This window comes from Phyllopteryx taeniolatus, chromosome 3 (assembly GCF_024500385.1).
Source record: "Phyllopteryx taeniolatus isolate TA_2022b chromosome 3, UOR_Ptae_1.2, whole genome shotgun sequence".
Classification (NCBI taxonomy): domain Eukaryota; kingdom Metazoa; phylum Chordata; class Actinopteri; order Syngnathiformes; family Syngnathidae; genus Phyllopteryx; species Phyllopteryx taeniolatus.
The window spans coordinates 8117717-8137288 of NC_084504.1; the positions used below are offsets into that span (position 1 = coordinate 8117717).

The window sequence follows — 19572 nt, forward strand, 5'->3', positions numbered from 1 at the left end:
CCTTTTTCCTCGTTTTTTCCTGTCGCAAGATGGAGGCCGTGTGTTTACGCGGACGCCTCACTGCCGAAAAACGCCATCGAAGAAGAAAAGGCGGAAGTTAGCTTGGTTTCAAGGCGGAACGAAAATAGCGCGATTCTACGAAGTGAAATCGAGTAAAAACCATCCAAATATCAAAAGAGCTGGCGAATGAGTGACAAATTGGCGCTGCTGACGACATGTTTAGACTTTCTCAAGGAATAATGACGTCGTACGAGGAGCAACTTTGTCGAACGAGAGAGGAGACTGAGGGACATCTGGACGCGATTGTGCAGAACATCGAAGGTCTGTTAACATGTTTACACAACGTAATCATTCAACACATTTATGTCTGATAAGCTCCCTTCACTCCACGATGATAATATTCAACAGGACAAATGTTCATTTAAAAATAGGTCAAACGCGTGTCGACAGGTTATGCAAAGCAACAGGTGGCGCTACAACATTATTTTAGCTACAAGGCACTAATAACGATAGATGCGAAACGGCACGATTATTGCACAGGTGCGCTTGAGGCTGCACACAGTAAGTGGATGACTGAGCTAAAATGGACAACTGCTCTCTAACACAGATTTAAGCACAATATCTGAGAGAAGTATCCCTTTTGCGGACCTAGAAAAAGTCCTGAATCTTTGAGTTCAGCTCTTGAAAAATGATACCAAACACAAAAGTGTCACATATTTCTCCAGTGACGATATAACATCAACATTTGTGGCAACAGCAGAGGTGTTTTGTTGTTTGTGCCCTGAGAGCAGTTAAATCCTTGCTTTGGAAGTCACAAGTAAGTCTCAAGTCTTGGCCTGCATGTCTCGAGTCAAGTCCCAAGACATCAAGTCGGAAGTCCTACACTTTGAGTTTTGAGTCCTTTTGAGTCATTTTAACAACAATCTCTCTCTCTCTCTGTGTGTGTGTGTGTGTACAGTCCCCTCCAAAATTATTGGAATTGCAAGTTCAATTCCTTTGTTTTTGTTGTACACTGAAGACATTTGGGTTTCAGATCAAAAGATGAACATGAGACAAAAGCTCAGAATTCCAGCTTTTATTTCATGGTATTTACATCTAGATGTGTTAAACAACTCAGGACAGAGAACTTTTTGTTTGAAGCCACCCACTTTTCAAGTGAGCAAAAGTATTAGAACATGATTAAATGAACTTTAAGTGAGTAACAGTTAATATTTGGTGGCAAAACCCTTACTTGCAATAACTGCATCAAGCCTGCAACCTATTGACTTCACCAGACTGTTGCATTCTTCATTTGAAAAGCTTTTCCTGGCCTTTACTGCAGCCTCTTGCAGTTCTTGTTTCTAGGGTTTCACCCTTCAGTCTCCTCTTCATGGGGTAAAATGCGTGCTCTATCGGGTCAAGGTCCAGTGATTGACTTGGCCAGTCTAAGTAAGACCTTCCACTTTTCCGCCCTGATGAAGTCCTTTGTTGTGTTGGCAGTGTGTGGGTCATTGTCTTGTTGCACGATGAAGCTTCTCCCGATTAGTTTTGATTAGCCAGTCCTTTATTGTTCTCTTTTTGGGGGGATGGTCGCTTGTAGTTGGTTAGCGATTGTAATCCTTACCAAACTGAAGCAGAGTTGATAGCAGTAAACTGTTTGTTCAGCTTTTCTGCATAATTGAATATGTCTTTGCAATGTTGATTTCTTTTGTCAGCTGGTTTCTGGCCTGATTGTACAGGGCTCTGTTCCCACTCCGAAAAGTTGGCGAAGTTTGGCAGGGAGCCACGGCTTGTTGCTATTGAACGTGCGAAATGGCTTTGTTGGTACACACGTCTTCAAAGAAGCTAATGTAGGATGTAACAGTGTCGGTATATTCATCCAAGCTGCCAGTTGAAGTTTCTAAAACTCTCTAATCTGTGCATTCTAAATAGTCTTGAAGTTCCATCTTAGCTTCATTGGTCCACTTCACTGTTTTCACCACAAGCTTTCCACATTTAACTTTGTGCCTGTATGTTGGTATTAAGTGAAATATACAACGATCAGACGAGCCCAAAGCTGCACGGGGAACAGCACGATACGAGTCCTTCAGCGTTGTATAGCGGTGCTCCAAAATGTTGTTTTCCCTGATGAGACATTCAATGTGCTGCTTGTATTTAGGGAGTTTGTGGTTGAGTTTTGCTTTGTTAAAGTCCATCCATCATTCTGAACCCCTTATCCTCACGAGGGTCACGGGTGTGCTGTCGCTTATCTTCGGGCAGAAGGCGGGGTACACTCTGAACTGGTCATAAACCAATCGCAGGGCACACATAAACAAACAACCATTCTCACTCACAGTCACACCTACAGGCAATTTAGAGTCTTCAATCAACCTACCATGCATGTTTTTGGGATTTTGGAGGAAACCGGAGCTTTGTTAAAGTCCCCAAGAATAGTGAGGGGTGAATCTGGGTGCTTCTTTTCAAGTTCGTTTACGTGGTCAGCTAGCGTTTGCAGTGTGGCGTTCCTGTTAGCCTGGGGGGATGTAAACACAGGGAAATAGGAATGAAGCAAACTAGCGCGGCGAGTAGAATGATTTACAGTTAGAAAACACCAACTCCAAGTCCGGGATGAAGTGTGTGATGAGCGCTGTGAGATCAGTACACCATTTTTTGTTGATGTAGAAGCATATCCTGGCATCTTTTGTTTTCCCCGATAGCTCCGTGTCACGGTTCACTCGGTGTTGTTGGAAGTCAGGCAGCAGTACGGCGTTGTCGGGGATTCGTTTAGAAAGCTAAGTCAAGGCAGAATGTGCGAAGTCTTTGTGAGTAGATGAAACTCTTCCATTTTGTTGGGTAGAGAGAAGGGTTGGGCATCGAGAACCGATTGGAACCGCGACTAACATTCCGGTTCTCCCGGAATCGAGAAGAATTTTACAATGAAAAAAATAAAATTTCGGTTCCCAGTTTCGATTGCTACATTCTTTAAACCCTGAAGAAAAAAGTGTCGAAAACCAATGAAGAACACACACGAAGACGTGCTTGTGCCCAATGGCAGCGACGAACAAAAGTGTGTCTTAACTTGGGTAAAATAAATGACCAGTCGCCTCACTGCAACACTTGGAATAAGATTATATTATGCAAAGGAGGCTTTCACGATGTGTAGAAGTCTAAGTGTGACAAAACAGTTGCAAATAACTATTTTAACAGTGCTATATTTGAGCTTTTGCTGAAACATTAATGTATATTAAGTCAATTGGGTTAGTTGCACACACATTGCCTTTATGATCATAGGTTTGATATTGATACTGGTTATAAAGAACTCCGGGTCAAGTGTTCCTTTTTTTCGTCTATGATGCGGGCTGCTAAGAAAATGGATGTTCATAATTTGGACCCCCTTTATTTAAACCATGCAAACTTCTTTTGACCCAGCCCCCTAAAATAATTGGAATCGGGAATTGTGTGGAACCACAATCAAAATGAGGAATTGGAACAGGAATCGCTCAAATTCAAACAATGACCAGCCCTCGTAGAGAGCTCTAGATTTGCAAGGTGAATCGACGGAAGTGGCATTGGAAATCCTCGCTGTCTCGCTTCCCTCTGTGGCGCCGTCTTCGCCTTCTCTATGCCCCATAGAGTATATTCACTCCGCTGGTGAGTAACGCGAAGAAAAAACTTTGTTGATTTGTGAAAGTTGGCAGAAAAAGGTCCGGCTTGTACTCCCCAGTGCTGAACAAGTCTTCCCTCGTGTAAGTAAGTCGCGTAATGTCTCCAAAGACAAATGAAAAAGAAAAACAAGGACAATACTAGAGAGCACATTACGGAGGCGTCCACCCGTGTAGACGCTATCTTGGATAAGATGCTCCTATATAATTGCAGTCCATTTACCATGAATCAATAGAGCACATAATTCCAGTGTGGTCTGAAAGTCCGACAGTAACCTGTCACAGAAGCTGCTTCTCTGCCTGAAAATGGTGCTGTGCAGAGGTCTTCACACTGGGTGGACCTAAGTTCATTTGTCTTGTTTGAGCTGAACTGTGTCTCTGTTGCTTGTGTCTCGCAGCCCCGGATGCGGAGGACGAGGAGGATGCACAGATTCCCACCTTGAAAGAGGAAGAGGAGGAGATCGACGTTAGCAAGTTGCCACTGACTGTCGTCGTTGTGAAGGGTGAAGATGATGAAGAAGATGAAGCATCTGAGTGGTCACAGCTTCATCATCACAGTCCAAGTGGAGACCATTGTGGAGGACCACCAGCAGACAAGCTATTTGCTCCTTTGTCACATAGTCATAACGTGGAAGAACCCTTGAGAGGTGACGACAAACACTTGAAAAGCTCTGAAAAGGAGACATCTGTTGTGAGATGTCACACAGATAAAAAACGTTTTATCTGCTCGGTTTGCGGTGAAAATTTTGCTCGAAAAGAAAATATGAATGTACATATGAGAACGCACACGGGAGAGAAACCTTTTAGTTGCTCAGTTTGTGGTGAGAAATTTGCTCGCAAGGGCTCTTTGATTGGACACACGGCAACACACACGGGGGAAAAACCTTTCAAGTGCTCACAGTGCGGCGAAAGCTTTACTTATAATTACAATTTGACTCGACACATGCAGACACACACGGGTGAAAAACTCTTTATTTGCTCAGTTTGTGGCGTGAGCTATCCTTATAAGCACAGTTTGAGTGTGCACATGAGAACGCACACAGGAGAAAAACCCTTTAGTTGCTCAGATTGTGGTGAAAGATTTACAAATAAGAGAAATTTGAACGTACACATGCGGACGCACACCGGAGAAAAACCCTTTGGTTGTTCAGTTTGTGGTAAAAGATTTACTCAAGGCTCACATGTGATTACCCACATGAGAACACACACGGGAGAAAAGCCTTTTAGATGCTCAGTTTGTCATTCTACATTTGCAAAAAAAGCAGCTTTAATTGCACACACAGCGACACACACTGGAGAAAAACCTTACACATGTACAGTTTGTGGCGAAAGCCTTTCTTATAAGCACAGTTTGAATGCACATATGAGAACACACACAGGAGAAAAACCCTTCAGGTGCTCAGTTTGTGGTAAAACATTCCCCCAAAAGCAAAACATGATCAAACACATGAGAACGCACACGGGAGAAAAACCTTTTAGTTGCTCAGTTTGCGGTGACACATTTGCTCACAGCTTCTCTTTGAGCATACACATGCACAAACACACAGGAGAAAAACCCTTCAGTTGCTCAGTTTGCGGTAAAATATTCTCTCAGAGCGCAAACATGGTAGCACACATGCGGACGCACACAGGCGAAAAACCTTTCGGTTGCACAGTTTGTGACAAAATGTTCTCTCAAAGGGCACACTTGGTCGCACACGTGAGAACGCACACGGGAGAAAAACCTTTTACTTGCTCAGTTTGTGATAAAAGATATTTTAAGAAGTCCAGTTTGACGGCACACATGCGGAAACACAATGGTGATTAAACGTTTTCCTGCATTGTTTGTGCTAAAACATCAATAAGTAACTGCACTATACAATGAATTAGGCAGGGCATAGTAATGATGAACATTTAATCAAAAAAGAGAGGTTTCAAGCTGTTTAATGCCACTCCCAGTTGAGGTTTATGGTCAAACTAAGCAATAAAGAGAATTACAAGTAGTATATGTAAAACAGCTACAGCTTTGTCGTAGGAAAGTCCGCTAGCTTGATGCTAACAAACGACGAAATTATTGTAAAACGCCATTGACATGCTAACTGTTAGCATCGACATTCGCAGTTTTAGAACCCTTTGGGAAACGGCTATTTGAATGCATATGGTGAACAACAGATATTGACAGGTAATATAACATTACTCACAGGCATATATTCTTCATCCTTGACAAAAAAAATGACTCATATTACAGTAACTGACTGAGTAGTAGAAAAGCAGAAGTGCATTCTTCTTCGTTTGTCTGCATGACTGTCCTGTAGAATAGTGCCTCCCGGTGGCCGGGTCACGGGCGTGCTGGAGCCTATCACAGCAATCTTCGGGCGAGAAAAGGGTATACCCTGAACTGGTCGCCAGCCAATCGCAGGGCACAAACAAACAACCATTCGCGCACACATTCAAACCTAAGGGCAATTTGGAGTCATTAATCAACCTACCATGCATGGGATGTGGGAGGAAACCGGAGTGCCCGGAGAAAACCCACCCAGGCACGGGGAGAACATGCAAACTCCACACAGGCGGGGCCGGGATTTGAACCCCGGTCCTCAGAACTGTGAGGCAGATGTGCTAATATATATATATATATATATATATATATATATATATATATATCCCGAAGAGCTGACAAGAGGTGGACCACAGAAACTATCAATTGGATACCACAAAGCGGCCACGGCGAAGACCGAAAAGTAGATGGACAGATAAAATCATTAAAACACACCGGAATACAAAACATGAAGAAGAGGCCTACATCCTGCAGTGGATAGATAACGGCTGATGATGATGATGATCATATATATACTTTATATATATGTTTATTTAAAATAATGCATGTACTTTAAAATAACATTTACAGTAATTGCTCAATCTTATTTATTGTTTGTTACACATGGTGGTATTGTTACTTGTTCTTTGCTGCACTTTTCAATGTTATTGCATTTATTATTCTCTGATTAATCTGATTTTGAGCACTGTATATATATCTCAATAAATTTGAATGTCTATTTTAGTAGAATGAATTTCTTTTATTATGCAGATTCATTGAACATACTTTTCAGAGAGCCAAGTCCTGCCTAATTTCTGTTAAAATAATTGTGTTTCTCTGTTCATATTCTTATTTCTTGACATGGAGAATTTGTGGTTATCATTTTGAAAAATTGAATACAGTGGTCTGTGATTGGCTGGCGACCAGTTCAGGGTGTACCCCGCCTCTCGCCCGAAGATAGCTTGGATCGGCTGCGGCACGCCCGCGACCCTCGTGAGGATAAGCGGTACAGAAAATGGATGGGTGGAATACAGTAGTGCCTTTAGATGCTAATCACCCAAGATACCACTGTTTCAGCAGTAGTTCATGCGATTGTTTGGTTTGGCTTGTGAAGAGAAACTTGAGATACGAGCGCTGTATGGTGGCAGGGACCTCAACTCACTGGACAATAAGCAGCAGTTTGGAGGATAGTGAACAATTCTTTAAAAAAAAACAAAAAAAAACTTTACAGCTGTTTAATGCCACTCACTGGTGAAGTATACTGTCAAACATAAAGCAAAGAGAGTTACAGGTACATCTCGTGTTGTTAAAACAACCACATCACTTTTCCTTAAAGTTGTAAGCTTAATCCTAACATAGTGGGAAATGCCATAGACGGGCTAACGAATAGCATTAGCATCATGGTGTTCTAACCCATTAAGCAACAGATATTTGAACACATGAACACAACGGTGGTGCAACACGTAAAAAAACAATACTCACATATAGTCTTTATTCTGTACAAAGAATGGATAATATTACTTCCTCTGACTGAGGAGCTGAGACTCCATGTACAGTATAGCCATATGTCTATATTGTACCGCTCCCAGGTGGCCAAGGCACGCACACCAGAAGGAGCAGCACAATGATCATTGAATTGAAGCAAAAATTGCAGCAAAAACAATTTCTTCACATTCTATTTAATTGTCATTAGTTTTTGTTTTTTTTCACAAAGTGCAATATTATAGAGCATTACTTTTCTCATAAAAAAAAAATTGGGGGGGGAGGCTGGAATGGATTTATGTAGGTAAAAACGGCTGCCATTTTCTTTCCATTTTTTTCTGCCGAATTTTGAGCACATGAATTCAGCGGATCCGCTAAAGTAATCAAGGTCCACCAAGATCGTGTTTTCTCCTTGTTTCGTGCAAGGTAGTACTTGTTCTTTTCAGATTATGTTTTTTAATTTTTCAGTATGGATGAGATTTTATGAGGGTCTGACAAAGATGAAAATGTTAATTGATTTCTGTGTCAAAAATCACACATTCATAGGATTCGCCCAAGATAGAAAACTATATGTCCATGATTCACTAGTATTATTGTTGCTTTCTGTGAAGTTTGAAGAAATTCTGGTGATGCAATTACTCGCAGTTTGCCCCTAAAAATTAAATGGTTTGAGTGGACGCCACAATTGAAAACTGTTTAAACATTACATTTTCATCGCAACTAATAAGAAACAGTCGGGCATTTTTCTATCAAAGAGTCAAGGTTCCAGTCACAATTTTCCTGTTTACGTTCATTTCTGGGCAAGAAAATGTTGGCATATTTTCGACATAAAAAGTGGCATAAAATCCTTAATCCTTATCCAATTCTTACAAAGTAGGGCTATTTTTATTCTCTCTATCCGATGATATTTTGATATAAAGGTATTTTGTAAATTTTAGCAACATACCTAAGAAATGGCTTTTCCTTTCATTTCAGTGGGGAAAGATATTTTCACATACGAACGTGGTCACAGAACAAAATAATTCGTATCTCAAGACACCACCGATTTTCACTCTGTGACTTGTGAAACTATATAGTATTTGAATGTAACTTTTTTTTCCCCCCTAGTGGAACTACTGAAATAATTACGTGTTCCACAATGTTCTTATTTATTCAGATGCAAGAAGTAATGTCCACTACATTATTAGCTCAACATGAACACTCAAAAAAAGAGAGAAAGAGAAAAGTCTAAATCGTAATCATAACAAGGGCAATGAAAATTATAATAAGTGTCTTGAGATCGATGACTAGTTTCATCTAATATCAATCAGTTCGCCAGACTGGATGAATGGATGCCAAATTATTTTTCACGCTTTATTAAAGGAGGAAATTGTTTTGTCCCCACGGCTTACCGTGGAAGATACCTTTCAAAGATGGCGGCCGGCGTACGCATGCACAGTACGGGTTTGTTACCTTCGCCTCACAGCAGTCGAAGAAGGGAAAAACGGGAAGCTAACGTCAATTTAATGCGAGACGGAGTGGAAAAACATAACAATGTTGAAAGAGTTGGTGAGGGAGCGACTCATTGCGGACTGTTTGAAAGAACGATAGCGTCGTACGAGGAGCAACTTTGTCGAGCGAGAGAGGAGACCGAGCGACATCGACGACAACTGGAAGATGTTTACAAGAGTCACATGGTGCTACACCGCGAAGGTTTGTTTCCTACGCTGAACCGTTGAGCACATCGTCGCTTTCGAGCACAAATCCTCGCAACGACAAAATTACTACTTTTCAGGATATTAAAAATAAAACCTAAACAAACGCCATCTTGCTTGAGTTACTAGACACCGCATCGTTCTTTAGTTGGTGTCGTACTTTTTATTGCTATCGTACACCATTTTGCATTACACACCGCCCCCAAATCATGTTCAATAGCTAATTCATTACACTGTCATTGGTAAGACACTTCGCCAGACGTGCACAAAAAAAAAGTCTGCTACCGCTGACCAAAAAGTCTCAAGTACTTCAAAAAGGCATCATCTTCCCAAACTCTAGTCCAAAATGGTCTGAAAGCTATGAGTTACAAAATAAGTAGAAAAAATGCCAGTGGACATGTATGTTTTTTTTTTCTTATTACAATGGCAAATTTCTCTGCTTATTTCAAGTGAAATTTAGCTTGAAACAAGTGACAATTGTCTAAAAACAAGCTACTTTTTGGCTGATGAGTGTTATTTTAAGTGTAATCAGATTAGTTTTGACAAGAAATAAGAAAAATATTATTGGTAAGATTTTGAGTTCTTGCAGGGTGTAAACATAATTTTTAGAACATCTTCAGTGAACCTAGAGTAGATGTGCTAAACTGTGTTTGCGCTTCTGTTGTCCTGCAGAATTCTTGTCCGGAAGTACTTCCCCCTCGCCCCCAGGGGGCGAGTTCCAATTTGGAGCATTCTCATCTGCCCCATATAAAAAAAGAAGAGGAGGAGGCAGATGTCAGCAAGTTGCCACTGATTAGTGTCTTTGTAAAGAGCGATAAGGATGAAGACAAACCACCTGAGTGCTCACAGCTTCAGCATCTCATTCCAGGTGGAGACCACTGCGGAGGACCACCACCTCCCCACCTCTTATCTCCACTCTCCTACAGCGACAACACCGAAGGTATGACCAATGTAGACTTCGAAGGTGACGACAAACACTCGAAATGCTCTACAAAAAAAAAACCCACAACTGACGTGATGCAGTGTCGTGAAAAAGAATTGCCCCCCTTCTCAAATTCTTAAATTTTTGCATAATTTCCCCACTTTAATGTTTAAGATCATCAAACAAATTCAGAACAGTGACTTTGATGCTAAATGTGATTTGCTTTTGTTACAACTCAAACTATAAAACAATAAAAACAAGACTGACAATGCGCTTCTGATAGCAAAATAATTAATTACTAGATTACTAGATATACAACTAAGAAATGCTGACTCACTGCATGGCTCTAGTCGAACGTCAGTGGATTTTTTTACATGCCGTTTGCCCTTGACTCCATGAAGTAGGGTTAATCGATTATGGAAAAAAATAATAATCACAATTATTTTCATTGATATTGAAATCATGGGCGGCATAGTGGACGACTGGTTAGCACATCTGCCTCACGGTTTTGCGTGGGCTTTCTCCGGGTACTCCGGTTTCCTCCCACATCCCAAAAACATGCAGGGTAGGTTAATTGAAGGCTCGGAATTGCCCGTAGGTGGGAATGTGAGTGGTTGTTTGTTTCTATGTGCCCTGCGATTGGCTGGCGACCAGTTGAGGGTGTACCCCGCCTCTCGCCCGAAGATAGCTGTGATAGGCTCCAGCACACCCACGACCCTAGTGAGGAGAAGCGGAAAGGAAAATGGATGGATGGACATAAATCACAATTAATAAACACAATTATTCATTGATTTCAAAACTTTGTATTTATTCAAGTACCAAAGCTAAACTTTAAATATAACTTAAAAGAACAACTATAAAATAAATTAGTGAGAAATAAAAAAATATATATATCAAAATAATATACATTTAAATAACAAATAAAAACAAATACAGTCATGGTTAAAATTGTGCCAATTATTTTAGACATGACTATTGTTTATCGGCATGATCGGTATCGCCCGATAATTGGCATTTTACACTGTTCTGCTTTCATATCATAATTCGCCGTGCCGATCAATGACGTCATCGATCGGCTCCGCAAAAGACATTTACTCCGCGTCGCCGTCACGTATTAATCCAAAAGCTAGTTTATTGTTAACCTTGTCACGTGTCTGACGTATTACTGTAACTATCTGACAGCCAATAAAGTTTTTTTCAAATTGTCGGTGAAAAAAAAAACACGTTGTCGGTGTGGGACTATTTTGCACTGTCTCAGAAAAACAACATGTAAATTATTTGCAGTCTGTGCACAACTGAAGTACGTAGTGGTAGTATAAATTTTGCATTATAGATGACAAATTTTGGTACTTATAAATACGTCAGTGGCAGAAAACCGTCAGTGGCAGAAAACACTTGGATTCCAGTTTAAGAATAGAAACTTCCATGGCAGAGAATGACTTAAAAGAACTATTCACACTAATTGTACCATGTGTTTGAATAGATTTCTCTGTTGGTCTGGAGCCAGAGGAGGCTTCGCTGCTGGCTCCAGAGCAAGTGTAGTTTGACACGGGTAGGTGAAATGCTTTTCCTCAATATCTCATTAAATTGGATAAGCTCCGTCAACCTTCACCCTCACTGTTGACAGTTCATAAAGATGCACAGCAAATATACGAGTGTTAAAAGTCGGGGAACGGTGTTAAATGCAGAGTGATGGTGTTGTATTAACAACACTCTGTAATAAAATAACATGGGATGTTCAATGCCACTTTTTTTTTTTCCAGACAGATACCAGTACGAGTATTCACTCCAGATACCGAGTACCAATACCACTGGTCCTTCTGATATATACAATTTCATCCATCCATCCATTTTCTGAGCCGCTTCTCCTCACTAGGGTCGCGGGCGTGCTGGAGCCTATCCCAGCTGTCATCGAGCAGGAGGCGGGGTACACCCGTAACTGGTTGCCAGCCAATCGCAGGGCACATACAAACAAACAACCATTCGCACTCACATTCATTTAGAGTCTCCAATTCATGCATGTTTTTGGGATGTGGGAGGAAACCGGAGTGCCCGGAGAAAACCCACGCAGGCACGGGGAGAACATGCAAACTCCACACAGGCGGGACCGGGGATTGAACCCGGGTCCTCAGAACTGTGAGGCTGACTCTCTAACCAGTTGTCCACCGTGCCGCCCATACAATTTCAATTAACAAAATTAATTTCTGACTGTTTTGCTGGTCTCCCCAGCGGTGAAGTTACTCAGTTAGTTAAAGGGAGTTCGATAAATCCAGTTGAAGCCGGACCTTGTTTTTGGACGTTACTGAACCAGTGTGAAACTGTAACACAAACTATTACAAAATATTGGTAAATAAATACAAAAAAGTACTATATAATACACGCAGGTAAGTAAACAAGCTATTTTGCGTGTACTGCATTCAACAGGAAAAATATGCACTGAATAACCTTATTCTCACTTGATGAAAGCAGGTAAAGGTGTAAAGTAAATACGTGCATGAAATACTGTAATGTAGAAAGTCGTCATACCACCCAAATTGAGTTGGCAAATAAACATATACATTTCTGTAGCAACACGCTAATAATGTTAATATAAACCTTATAGACATATACTGTATATATTAACGGAAATGTTGTCTTAATGGGAATATGAGAGGATGGCGAAGGATGCAATTCACACAGAAAAACGTTCTGTCAGCCATGCATGTCAGTATTGGTGGCTGGTATCGGCAGTCTTCGCGACTACCCGATACATTGAAATAAGGCCGGTGTCGGGCAGATACCAATACCTGTTGTCAGTACTCGGCCATCTTTAATATCTAGTGTAGATATCACAGTGTTATGTCTTGAAATAATGGTGTTTCCTGAATTCAACTCTGATTGGTGTCAATTTCAAGTTGAAGCCACGCCCTTAAGCCCTTAAGCGTTGACATTCTCCGGTTATCGTCGAGACGGTTTTCTCCAGCGCCATTTTTCTTCTCGCTTGCAAGGTGGAATCCAACTTCTCTAAGGTAGGCAAAATTCTCACATGATGGTATTTGATGCAAAAATATTTGTGCCTCATAACATTTGTTTTCTGTTTCATATTTTTAGAAACAGAAATTAACTCGGCAATGGTTCCGATTCCCTCTCCTGTTCACATATAGCTAGTGTCTAGCCTAAGTAAATGTATCCTCCCAAAATATTTGTGACAGCTGGCGATCATGGCATAACTATTATCTGGCTTTGAAGCGAGCAGTTACTTGGCTATGTTGTTTGGAATTTGAAGATTGTTACTGTTTTTCAGTGCTCAGCTAGCGATAGCTAAAGCTAAGCTGTCTGTCATGTTACATTGTGGTTGTGGTTAAAGTAAATAGTGCAGTACTTGACGGTACTTTAGAATATAGAAATAAGTAAAAAAAAAAAAAAAAAAAAAACCTTATTATGAAGTAATAACGGTGTGATTTCCAGCAAAACGCTATGCAACATCCACGCTTAGGCGTTTAGCATGCGATGGCTTCTTAATTGTTTTTTTTTTCGTAATTTGCTTCCTAATATCACCCGCTAGCCGTTTCCCTCTTAAGTGCCATTAAAGCTACAGTTCTGCAATTGCAATGCGCGACGCCCAGGACTAATGGATGTTTACACAGTGTGAGGAAAAAAAGCAAGACAGCAAATCGAAAATAGTTAGCTTCCTTCTCCATTCACAGTAGTGGGAGAATGCACGAACACAAAAACACAAGCGCTTTCACTGCTGGAAAACAAAGCCAATATCATGTAATAGATACTTTTAAGTTACACTAAGCTGTGGGAGGCTCAAATGAGTATTTCTGTGTGCCACTTTGCGCCACACTGGTTCAAAACGGCAAACAGCAATTCTCATTTAAGTCTCCCACCGTTTTGTGCAACTAAAAGAATCTGTCACATTATGTTGACTATTTTTTTTTCTGGCAGTTGAAGCGCTTGTGTTTTCGTGCTCATCCATTCTTCCACGGTCGTGACAGCTGCGCCAGACACTCATTTGCCCACAGCCGCAGAGTTCGGAAGTGCTGCACGAAGCCGGTGCATGTACTGTATGTAGTTCATTGGGTTGTTTACAACTTGAGGTTCCGCTGTATTTTCATGTGGTGCTACATTATTTACACTTTGTAGTCAAAAGCTGACTTTTTTTGTTATTTCAAAGAAATTCTGATTCAAGTGGAGCGCAGGGGAGTCCAGAAATGGGTTTGTGTGCCAAGGAATGAGGACTGCTATGATTACTCCAGATTCATTCAAGAAGGTAAGCGTTGTAAAGTAGATCATTAGTAGCTAGTGCTCAATCATGGTTCTGCACGTCGACGTACAATGGAAACAATTTGGGAACTTTGAGAGAATTCCCCACAGCTATCCTCTACTTTAGTGCTGTTAGTTTCTGTCTTTTTCACATTTGCATTGACATTTCCCCCAGTACAGTTAATGTATTTAGTATTTTATATATAAAACATGTTGCTTTGCAGTCCAGGTTTTACCCCGCCACTCACCCAAAGTCAACTTGTGAGGATAAGCGGTATAGAAAATGGATGGATTCTGCAAAAGGCTATACAGTGTTCCCTTGCCTCTTCGACCTTCACGTTTTGCAGCTTCAGTGCTTCGCAGGTTTTCCCAAAATATTCATCAAAAAAAAAAAAAAATTCATCCAAAAATAAAAATGAAAAAATATAGCCATATCAGCAGCCATATTGCGGAAAGACGCGTTGTTTAGTGTTGATGCGCGCGAGAGAAGGTTTCCCTGCATGCCAAACAAAGAGATGAGTTGACTCAGAAGCTTTGTACATGCCTCTACTGTAATGTACATGTCATGGGCACTCATACAAGGCACGTGATTGGTTCCCGGTGCGACATCGATCAATGAGAGCACGAGTGTGTGTGTGGGGGGGGGGGGGTTCTGGTCCCCATTAACCGTGAAAAATGAGGGATCACTGTAGTTTGATTTTTGTGTGATGCTTAGTCCTCACTGTAGCATACAGAACATTATTTTCCTGTGTTTTGGTTTTTCATGTGTTTTGGTGCTTGGCATTTATTTCGAGCCAACAGTAAATGGCTTTATTCTATATTTAATTTTAAAATTGACGTTGTGTCAAGTCATATTTTGTCTTTAGTTTGAGCTAAGTTTAATTTTCCCAATGGAGTTGATGTAGACCTGAAGGATTCTTTAGGAGTTATCGTGGATGATGACATATTTGACCAACTACTGAGATCTGCTCCAGTATCGTTCAAGGTGTCCACTGAGCACTCTGGTAAGAAATTGTAATGTGTACATGAACCAATGATTTACATTTGCGTTGCATCTTGTAAAGTATTGAGTAGATGCTTTTATCCAACCGGTGCATTTGTCAGTGAGTGAAAACCAGCAATACGTATATGAATTGTATTTGGTAACTGTGGACGTTGTTGCACGTCAATCTATAGACTTGTATCACCACAGCGAGCCTTGCGTAATGTGCTATTTTATTGAGGTGAAATGTGACCGCAATGAATTTCTGCTGCTGTCCCCTTAGCTGAGAACAAGTTGTTGGAGGCCTCCATCCGCTCATTCTCACGTGTTAAGTCTGAGAGGTCATCTTCATCACTTGAGTCTGCGAGCGCAACACAAACTTCTGCTTCAACCATCATTATAAGCACCAAAAGACGTAAAAGGCACCTACCTACCTGAGGGACCACCAGAAAGTAACACGGCAAGAGATGTGAGTTGGTCTTAGGTTACCTGTCGAATGTTAATCTATTTTTATAATTAGTTGGCTGACATGGAACTTGTGTTGCAGGTTGTTTACCATGCTCTGTGTCAGAAACCAGGCGGTAACGATATATGCAGAGTATGACAAAACCAAGGGCCTGTCTGATCGTACAAGAAAGAAACTTGTTAACATCTTGGTGCCAGATATGATTGAAAGTCATGGGCAAGTAAACGGTTCAGCGCAACAGTCCAAGCAAATCCAAGTTGAGTGCCAGGCCTATCTTTGAACGTGGCCCAAAGACCCTGTGAGACCTCTCGACATCTGAACAGCTCTCAGATGATGAATGCACGGAGGCGATTCGGTGGACCAGCCAGTTGTCAGAGAGAAAATGAAGGCAACATTCGAGCACAGAAGATGCTACACAATCCAGACCAGTCCACACTTGTCATGGATCACGTTCCACGATACACCAGGCCTTGTAAGAAGTAGATTTGAGTTGAAATACTGTAGCAATTGATAGAAAGTTTTTTTTGGATCGACTTTTCTTTGTTAGGTTGACCAATACTTCATTCACCATGCTGTTTGGAGAAGACATCTCAGGCAAATTCATGGCAAAATGGCCAACTTTCTACCAGCGTTGGGTCATCACTGTCTTCAAAGGTCTTTGTCCTGATACTCAACTGGATGACCTTCTGTCTGCTCAGGAAGAATCACATGTGTGTGTGTGTCCATTCACTAGGATGTGACAGTATCTTTGCAGCTATCCTGGTTGTTCATCTCTTACCTCCAACAGCAAACGGAAAAAGACATGGAAATATCAGTGCCTACCATGTTCTTAAGTTCATGAAGGTATGTTCTTGACAGAAATGTTTTGCTTCTTGCAACATTTGGTACATTTATAGGTTGTGCTTCACTATTTTTCAGCTGTTTCATCTCACTCACAGAACTAATAAAAGGAAACACTTTAAGAAATTGGGCACATATGTCTTTAACAACTTACAGCTTTCAATGTACTGTTTTTTTTTTTTTTTTTTAAATGCTTTTGCATTGAAATCGTGTGCCCAAACGGTTCAACTATAAAAGAACTGTTAAAAAAAATTTATGAGAACAAACTGAACTCACTGTTAATATCCCATCCTTCAATCTTAGTTTGGGAGAAGCATGACGACGTTCCTTAACAGTGTTGGATCAGCACAACCTTTCCTCCTTTGCGTGTATCTGTGTTTTACACAAACTGTGGATTTCAGAAACATTGAATTCAAAGCCATTTCAGAGGCTTCACATTCTGTTAATTATTTGGACAATGCTGACATGGACAATGTTTGTGCTCCTGATCCGTTGCCAAAGGCTGCTTCCTCCGTCCCCTCCTCACCATCTCTGAAAAAGAGGCAGCTGGTAGATATTTGTACGTCTCCATTATTGCTCAACTGCAAGCATGTGGAGTCGCTGAAATTGCTGTGCAGTTTTTGGTTTGTTCCGTGGAGGAAATTGTGAATGACCTCCATGTCCAAGCACAGGACACTCTTCATAAGTGTCTTACAACAGAGGTTTCTGAGCACGCATAAATTGTTTTGAGAACCTTTAAAGCCGCAAATGTTTTTACTGCGAGTTTTGATCATCGCCTGAATGCATTTAGAATTGAGGAGGATTTGTTCAATGTCATTGGTGTCTGACTATGAGTGACTGATTGTCGAAGTCATGAGAGGCAGTTTTCAGCTGAAAATGATGAGAGAACATACGTTGTGCCGTACTGGTGTGTAATGATTGAAGTCTGAACTACTGACTGAAATGGATTGAATAAAAAATTGATATTATTGTGTAATGTCTTATATTTCAAGTAGGGTAGCATATTTTTCTTTTTTTCCGGGTCATTAATACACTTTCGAGACCACATTTTGTTGCTCTTAACACTACTCTGGTGTTAGTTTAAAAAAGTGCCCCCCAACATTTGAACACCATCACCAGTGTATTGTTAATACAACCCCTAAGCTTCGCACAGTTAAATGTTAACAAGAAATAGTGTCAATTTACCTACAATTTTGTGTTATTGTTAAACACTTAAACGTTACTTGAACACCAAGTAGTGTGAATACATATAGACGCTACCCATGTTGCAAATAACAACACAGGTGTTAAGTTAACAGTATTATTCTTTTTTTTTTTTTTGCTTTGATGCAACTCATTCCTGCACGTTTGTCTTGTGTATTTTCAAGTTTCCAGTGGTGGAAGCAAAGAGGGCTCGGCTACTGAGAGTTGGTGGTCAAATGTTGAGGAAGACGCACCTGCAAGGAAAAGACAGAGGGCTGAAAACAACTGGAACAAAGTCATCAACAAGACAAGAAGAATGGTTGGGAAGCCATATGTTGGAAAACAGAAGCAAAAGGAAGTCATGCGGCAGCCACGTGTTATGGGGCCGAGATGTTCATCAGCAGCATGTGCCAAGTCGGCCAAACATCACTGCAGCGCAATCAGCGAGCCCGAGAGGAATTCCATTTTCAACGGCTTTTGGCGACGGAAGAGGGCGTATGTGCGTGGTCTGATTGACGTGGTCCCCGTGCAGAGGAGAAGAGGGGCTGACAGTTCCCGTAGATCAAATTCTAAGTTGTTTTTTTTTACTGGTCAGTGGGCAGAGAAGACGCGTCTGCAAAGGTATGTTTTTGTCTACCCTGGGAATAGGCGAGTGGTCTGCCATTAACTGGGTCAAGGAGGGAAACGCGCAAGCAGACACAGCGGGACAAATGCACAGCAATGCACGTCGTTCTTTGGCAGGCCATAATTTCATTCGCAGCTTTTTGCAAGACCTCCCGAAGTTGCCCTCCAACTATGGCACATGCAAACAGTATCTGGAACCTGCCTTTCAGTCAATGGCCGCTCTGTATTCAGTGTATTGTCGCGTCGCAGCAGAGAAGACTGTAACACCCATGTCAAGGCAAGTGTTCGCAGACGACTTCAAGCGTCTCAACCTCGGCTTCTACCGCCTGGACCAGGACCAGACTGGGGAGCGGGCTGTGACATCACGAGAGACGACGACAACACGTGGCGCTGCCCCTCTGCGGCTGCTGGAGGAGAACTAACTAAGATATAAGAGAGCGAGGCGTGTTTTTTTTTGTGTGTTTTTTCCCCCCCCCCAGGGCCAATGCCAATTGATAGTAGTCAATGAGGCCGATAACCGATATTTGGAGCAGATACCAAGAAAATATTAGCGTCAAAATTCGGAATGATTGCCATACATTATGTGAGGAGTGAGTGATGTTTGTTTTTAATATAGTTCATGTAGCACATAGCATTAACTCTTCAGTTTTCTCCAGAAAGCTTTCTTTTCTTGGATGTATCCATGGTTTGCTGGCTGGGTTCGAATAGTTGAATAAATGTTGGCGCCAGGTGTCACACATCAGCACGTGAATTTTGAGTGACAAAAAAATATTGTAAAAACGTTTACTGTTTTTGCTTTGTTACAAGAGCATCAAAATCTTCAAATTTAGAATTACATTTGAAAAAAACAAACTCATTTCAATGAAATACTGTTGTAATGATTTTCAGAATTCGCAGTAATCCACAGCAGAAGGGCGAAAGAGCCACATAACTCGATAACAGATGCTACAATTAACACATACTGTACAGCCACCTCTTGCCATTCATACAACCAAATCAAAGCTTTGTGTTCAATTAAACAGGCCCCGATGTCACGCTGAGTGAATCCATTTGTGAATACATTGAAACAGCCGCGTTATTTCATGATTCATACTTTTTGTGACATTCGTGTAATGTAACATACGTGCCTTTTCTCAATAAAAGTTGAAGTCAGGATTTTTCTTGTCTGGTCCTGTCTCATGCATGTGACTGTATAGACATGCAATCCATGTCTCTG

General features: G+C 41.2%; 2 protein-coding genes across 8 annotated transcripts; both read left to right on the forward strand.

The window, feature by feature from the left end:
* The first annotated feature begins 35 nt into the window (after nt 1-35).
* LOC133474799 (gastrula zinc finger protein XlCGF57.1-like) lies at nt 36-6666 on the forward strand. The gene is made up of 2 exons (XM_061766823.1): nt 36-321; nt 4019-6666. The coding sequence occupies exons 1-2, from the start codon at nt 216-218 to the stop codon at nt 5425-5427; spliced, it is 1515 nt and encodes a 504-aa protein (XP_061622807.1). The 5' UTR covers nt 36-215; the 3' UTR covers nt 5428-6666.
* Nucleotides 6667-8792: 2126 nt separating this feature from the next.
* Nucleotides 8793-19511, forward strand: LOC133474805 (uncharacterized). Of its 7 annotated transcripts, XR_009787632.1 has the most exons (10): nt 8794-9090; nt 9765-9866; nt 9961-10032; nt 14174-14269; nt 15159-15266; nt 15528-15713; nt 15792-16182; nt 16258-16364; nt 16444-16553; nt 17918-19511. XR_009787632.1 is itself a non-coding variant. In XM_061766840.1 (7 exons), the coding sequence occupies exons 1-6, from the start codon at nt 8811-8813 to the stop codon at nt 15680-15682; spliced, it is 786 nt and encodes a 261-aa protein (XP_061622824.1). In that variant the 5' UTR covers nt 8793-8810; the 3' UTR covers nt 15683-15713; nt 15792-17518. The 7 variants fall into 7 exon arrangements, 3 of the variants coding, with proteins under 3 accessions (XP_061622824.1, XP_061622823.1, XP_061622825.1); XR_009787631.1 differs by having other exon boundaries at nt 15792-16364; XR_009787629.1 differs by having other exon boundaries at nt 15792-16553.
* Nucleotides 19512-19572: the final 61 nt, after the last annotated feature.